General features: G+C 58.5%; 1 protein-coding gene across 4 annotated transcripts in view; it reads right to left on the reverse strand.

Annotated features, from left to right (window-relative positions):
• The window catches only part of PRMT1 (protein arginine methyltransferase 1), a 10,137-nt gene extending 4,215 nt beyond the window's left edge, over positions 1–5,922 (reverse strand). The window contains exons 1-6 of one of the 4 annotated variants that reach the window (XM_011374523.2): positions 5,767–5,922; positions 3,533–3,586; positions 2,886–2,987; positions 1,931–2,086; positions 1,738–1,801; positions 367–509 (exon numbers count right to left, since the gene is read on the reverse strand). In XM_011374523.2, coding sequence (XP_011372825.1) covers positions 367–509; positions 1,738–1,801; positions 1,931–2,086; positions 2,886–2,987; positions 3,533–3,586; positions 5,767–5,802 — 555 coding nt within the window. In that variant the 5' untranslated portion in view covers positions 5,803–5,922. Of the gene's footprint in view, positions 1–366; positions 510–1,737; positions 1,802–1,930; positions 2,087–2,885; positions 2,988–3,211; positions 3,249–3,532; positions 3,587–5,766 lie in introns of those variants that run through there. The other 3 variants (XM_011374524.2, XM_011374526.2, XM_011374525.2) reach the window with 3 other exon arrangements.

Here is a 5,922-nt window from a genome sequence, read left to right on the forward strand (position 1 = left end):
GATCTCATGCGACTGCTTCCCATCCTTCATTTGGTTCTGTCACCTCCCCTGGGAGCTCTGCTCTGAGAACCTGGGACCAGGGCCCCCCAGTCCCTCCCTATCCCTTCACCCTGCTGTGATTTCCTCCCGGCACTAACTTCCTCCCGACACTGCAGCATCTCCTCGTCGGCGTCTAGCTCCCAAAGCCTGCTACACCCCACCGTGGCTGCGGGCCTTCCAGTACCTGCGCAGTCAACACTGTGTCAAGTCCCCCATGTGGCGATACCTAGCACGGCTTTTGTTTTCTGCCCGGACCCGGACTGATAAGTGCTCAACAAATGGCTGAAAGACCCCAGCCTGTCAGCCGCCTCCCCGCCAGGGCCTCACCAGCCACTTGTCTCGGGCATAGAGAACGGTGTTGAGCATCGACTCATAGAAGAGGCAGTAGCCCATCCACTCGCTGATGATGATGTCCACCTTCTCCACCGGAAGCTCCACCTCCTCCACCTTCCCCTTGATGATGGTCACCACTGTGGGGGCAGACAGGGGCGCATGCCACCAGCCCTGAAGACACCCAAACACCCACCTTCCCTGGGGCTCCAGGGCCTGGGGACCCCACAGGGGCAGCCCTTGTCCTCTAAGGAAGGGTTGGTTGCTACATTTGGGCAGCTTCGAAGAACTCTGAGTGCTGAAGCCACGCCCTGTTCAGTCGGGTTTAAAATTCGTCACTCTAGATATTCTCGAGCAGCAGCGGCAATTTTACGTGGATTAGGTGTTAGGTGACATTCCGGTGTTGCCACTAACAAAATGGTCATGTTTTTAAAATAGCCTTATCTATTAGAGACACACAGCAGAATTTACAGGGGACCCGATATCGCAGTTGGAATTTGCTTCCAACGGACATACCTAAAGCTGAGTGATGGATGCTTGAGGGGTTCATTATACTAGCCTTTACAGTTCCTAAGTGCTAGAGCCCCGCGTCCGGAAAAGCCACCACCTTCCCACATTTTCTGCCTCTCAAAACTTGCAGGGGGGAACTCAAAGGCAATTTGGGAACATCGACTCGACCTAACGACACATCTAACCCACGCGGCCCCGCTCTCATAAATGGACCTCACACATGTACTAGTTCGCATGTGAAATGACGTCATGTGCCGGGGGATGAAAACCTCAGAATCAGCTCAACGCCTGCCACCGGCAGCCTGGTTGAGAAAGCTGGGGTGTTTGCACGTGGTGGGTCATGAGAGAGAAGATCTTCTCAGTGTCCTCTAACGTGCCCGACTACCCAAGAAGCAGATGGAAAATGCAAAGCGGAAAAACTTCCACAAAATGCTAGCTGCGTGTGAGCATAAACACATTTACGTGTGTGTGTGCTTGTAGGTGCAAACTTCGCAGGGAGTGTTGGTTGAACTCGAGAGAAAGATGGCCGAGGCGGATGGCAGACTTCTCACTGTGGGCCCTCAGGGGTCACCACGATGGTATTACTCACTGAGAAATCTAAAGACTGCTTCCTGCCCTGACGTTTAAGACTGAGGTGCAAAGCTTGCAACCTGGACCCTCAAATTCCGAGGGGGCGGAACACACCCATGAGGCCGTGGGCACTGAGGTCGGACTCCCTGGCCGTCGCTGTCGTGGGCCGCAGAGCCCACAGAGGAGGAATGGCTGAGATGCATTTGGGGCCCCGCCCCTTGCCCAGGGCCCCGGTGAAGCTATGACCACCCACTAAATCCCCACACCCCGTCTTCCTCCTGGGCTCACCATGGTCTAACTTGTTGGCTTTGACGATCTTCACCGCATAGTCAGAGATACTGGAACACTCGATCTGGGGGCCCAGGAAGAAGGAAGGCTGAGACCCCCAGTCCCACCCTCAGCCACCACTGCCCTCCATCCAGTCTCTGAGCCCCAAAAGGCCCCTCCTTGTCCCAAGGCCCAGGCTGCCCAGGACACTCACCCCGATGACCTTCCGGGCCCCAGCCTTGGCAGCAAACATGCAGAGGATCCCCGTGCCCGAGCCCACGTCCAGCACCACCTTGTCCTTGAAGAGGTGCCGATTGTGAAACATGGAGTTGCGATACGTGAGGGTGCGCACCTCGTCTTTCAGCATCTCCTGGGGGACGGGAGGGTGCAAAGGTACCGTGAGGGCGGCCTGCACGCCTAGCGGGAAAACAGGGTGCACTGGCCTCCGACACCCTGACATTTTGGAGGGCGAGTGCTCAGCCTTCTCCCCCCCTCTTGCTTAATGCCCTTGGAACAAGTTATGCCCCTTCCGTGTACCTCAGTTTCCGTGTTTGTAAAATCAAACGCGGATGGACTAAACTCCCATCTCCACCAGATTCTACCATTGCCTCCTAAGTCCCAGTGATCCTCGGCTTTAAAAAGTCCTCAGTAACTTAATGCCACTGACCTGTACACTTAAAAATCGTAAGTTTTGTTAGGCAAAAATCGTAAATTTAAGAAAAAAGAGGCATCCGCTGGAAAAAAAAAAGAAAGAAAGAAAGAAAAAAAATCCTCTGAACCCCATCCCAGCTGCTTTCTGGGATCTCCGCCTCCAGTCCTTAGGAGTTGAGAAACCATCTGCACACCAGGCACGAGCAACTGGGAGACGATCCCACCGCCGGCCACTAGAGGGCGGCAGAGACCGGCTGGCCTTGACCTCCAGCTGCAGTCTCAGCCACGCATGCGCGCTCCCACCATTGCCTCCCAAGAGCTTCCCGTAGAGTACCAGGCTAACCTCAGTCTCCAAGGCAACGGATAGACGAGGCGACCCCCGGGGTGAGCGCCTCGCATGCGCAGAGAAGCGGCCCGCTGCCAGGAAAGGCAGTGCGCACGCGTGGGAAATTAAGTTGCAGCCCTCCCAAACACGAACCCCTCAAGATTCAGCAGCCGTAGGAGCTGTCCACACTCACCTCGTGGATCCCGAAGTGAGCGTAGGAGTCAAAGTAGTAATCTTTGGACGTCATGTCCTCAGCGTTGGGCTTCTCGCTGCTTTCTGCCTGGCCACAGGAGACCTGGGAGGGAGCGGATGGGAGCATGGGTCAAATCTGGGGGCTCCCCAGGGCCTCTTAAGCCTCCAGATCCCTACTTCTCCCTGGAGTAACCCCCCAAAATCGTACCATGGCAACCTTACAGCCCCCACCTGCCATCTTGCCTCCCCCAGAACCCCAAAACCTAAAATCCCATTTTCCTTTTGCAGGACCCCCCCAGAGCACCATCCAGGGGAGCACCCCGATACCTCAGCCACGCCTACCATCTCTCCAGTCTCTCTGCCCCCGTCTCTAGCTCAGCCCACAGCTGGGGAAGGGAGGGGAAGACAGAACTGGGGCAGACACAGGGAAGGGCAGAGGGGGGCTGGAAATGGAGTTAAGGAAGCAGCCATAATATTGGGGGAGGCCAGATGGGGGCCACAAACCTGGAGGGAGTTTGTACTAAGTGTTTCGGGGGCACGGAGTAAACTGGTTTGAAGCAAGAGGGATCAAGGTTAGACCGCTAGAAAGGGCCTGACGTGTGGCAAGATAGCTTAATGTGGGAAAGTGTCTCACAAAAGGATATTTACTTCTTCAAGAGGCGGCTGGAGGCTCATCCCATTAGCCAAGGTGGCTACAAAATTCTAGGAGAGAGTAACAGGGAGAAAGGATTAGCTACTGGGAGTGGCTAGGGGCAGGCCAGGCCAGGGGACCCTGGCCCTCGGGGGAAGGGAGATGTTTTCTACAGTTTTCCTTTTCCTTGGTGGAGAGTGATGGCAGAGGGAGCAAGTGATGAGGTGGGGTTGTTTCCAAAAGGGATGGGACAGTGGGGAGAGAAGAGAGGGGGTTCTGTCTCAGCTGTGGCTGGAGAGATGGCGGACCGCTCCCATGTTGCCCCTTTCTGGCCAGACACCTGACCACACACACCTCCCCCATCCAGCCCAGAGAGACTGGCACCCGCTGGGCACACAGGCACTGCCAGCTGTCGCTCCCCCTCATCATCTAATCCCCCCAGATTAGGTGACGCTTCCTGACACACACCCCCATGCTGGGATGCCAGGAGTAGCTGGAGGAGGGGGGCTGGCAGGGTGTGCCCACTGGGCATCTGCCACTTCTGCAGACCAATCTCTCGTCTGAGAGGATTCCAGAAAGGAGGTGTGGCACACAGGCACCCCACCGGAGCTGGCACCCTGACCCCTAGCTCCGGCCTTGGGCTCAGGAAGCTCCAAATAAAACCAGCTGGAGACAATCTCCTTGCTCATTACGCTCTTGCTGAGACAGAGCCCCTGGGAAGAGGCCAGGCTCTGAGCCCTGGAGTCCCTCTCTCCCCATGCAGACACCCATCTCATGCCCGGAAGGCCCCCGGTGTGGGGCCAGGTCCTCAGACAACCTCTGGGAAAAATACTTCCTCTACCCACACAGGGCCTGGTCTAGGAGAGAGCCCAGGGGGATGGGAGTCATTGGAGTGACCCTGGGGAGCTGACCTCCACTCCACAGAAAGGAAGGGGTGGGAGTACCCCAGGCCCCGTCACATTATATCTCTTCCCAGATGTGGCCACCCTCCAGGCTCCAAGCGTGAAGTCAGGGACATGACCCACGGGGCTGCAAGCCCCACCGCATTCTCCCAAGCCAGTGAGAATGCCTACAAAGAAGGGCAAGGGGATTTCCCACGGGGGCCCATTTCTCAATACCACCGACACTACCGCAGACAAGCCCCAACGGGCTCGAAACAGCAGCCCCAACCTAGCGCACATGGCTGCACAAGAACCACACTCTCGGGAAACCGTTTCAGGGATAAAGGTTCGGCACCCTCAAACGGGCCTTCGGGAAGGGGGAGGTCACCTCCCACCTTCACAAACGCCCAGGTGAAAGGTTTCATCACATCCCCTTCCCAACGAAAGGGCTCCCCCCCCTCCCGCCCCGCTTAGCCGAGGTCGGGGGGGCGGGGGGTGGGTTCCAACGGGACGGTGGGCTTTGAGACACGCCCCATGAAAAAGATGTCCCTCCCACACACCCAGAAATGGCCACAAGGGGGTGCGCGGCGCCTTATCGAGAAGAATCTCCTTCAAGCTAGAGGCCCCACCACCACCCAGAGGGAGGTCACAGGGGCAATACCCCAAACCCCCGTTCCCAAAGCCCAGGGCGGGGGAGAATCTAAGAACAAGAAACGGCAGAAGGCGGGGGAGTGGGGTGGGATGAGGACCGAAGGGAACAAATTCATCTTCCTCCAATCCCAACCCAAAAGTGCATGAAACCTGGACCGATGCCTAAGCAGATGCCCCTGTCCCCAGAAGGGGCTTTTATTAGGACTGAGATACACCGCCCCACGCAACACACTCTACTTCGCGGAGGTTCCCAAATAAGTCCCACCCGGAGGTGTACGTCGCCATCCCCTGGGAGGAAGGCTGGGGGCCTCCGAAGGAGGGTCGGAGTCTCCTCCCCGCCCCCCCGGCGCGCCCCTCCCCCGGTCGGGGGCGGGGCCTTTGTCCCGCACGTGGAGCCCGCCAGGCCACCGGGCACGGCACACCCCCTCCCCACCCACCGCGCCCCAGCCACGTGGGGGCCAGGCCGGAAGCGCCCCCAGCCCTCCTCCACGTGGGAGGGGGCACGAGCTCATCGGCTCGGCGGGATACCGCAAGCCCCCGAAGGCAGAGAATCCGCACATCAAACGGTATCCCCGGATCTGGAGCATGCGGCCTCCCCTCGGTATGGCTGGCGGTCTTTAGCCCCAATCCGGCGACACGGAGCCCCTTCCCCACGACGGAGCCATAAAACACCGACCCTCAAACCGACCCCCTCCCCCAGCGGCGTTCCAGACGCTCACCTCCATGATGCAGTTCGCGGCCTCGGCTGCCGCCATCTTCACCCGCACCTACTCCTCCAGCCGCCGAGACCCCCCCTTCCCCGCACTCCCCCGGGACCGCCTTATACCGGAGGGTCCACGGCCCGCCCTCCGCGACCGTGCCAGGAGATCTTATTG

This window comes from Pteropus vampyrus, unplaced genomic scaffold (assembly GCF_000151845.1).
Source record: "Pteropus vampyrus isolate Shadow unplaced genomic scaffold, Pvam_2.0 Scaffold250, whole genome shotgun sequence".
NCBI classification, from domain to species: domain Eukaryota; kingdom Metazoa; phylum Chordata; class Mammalia; order Chiroptera; family Pteropodidae; genus Pteropus; species Pteropus vampyrus.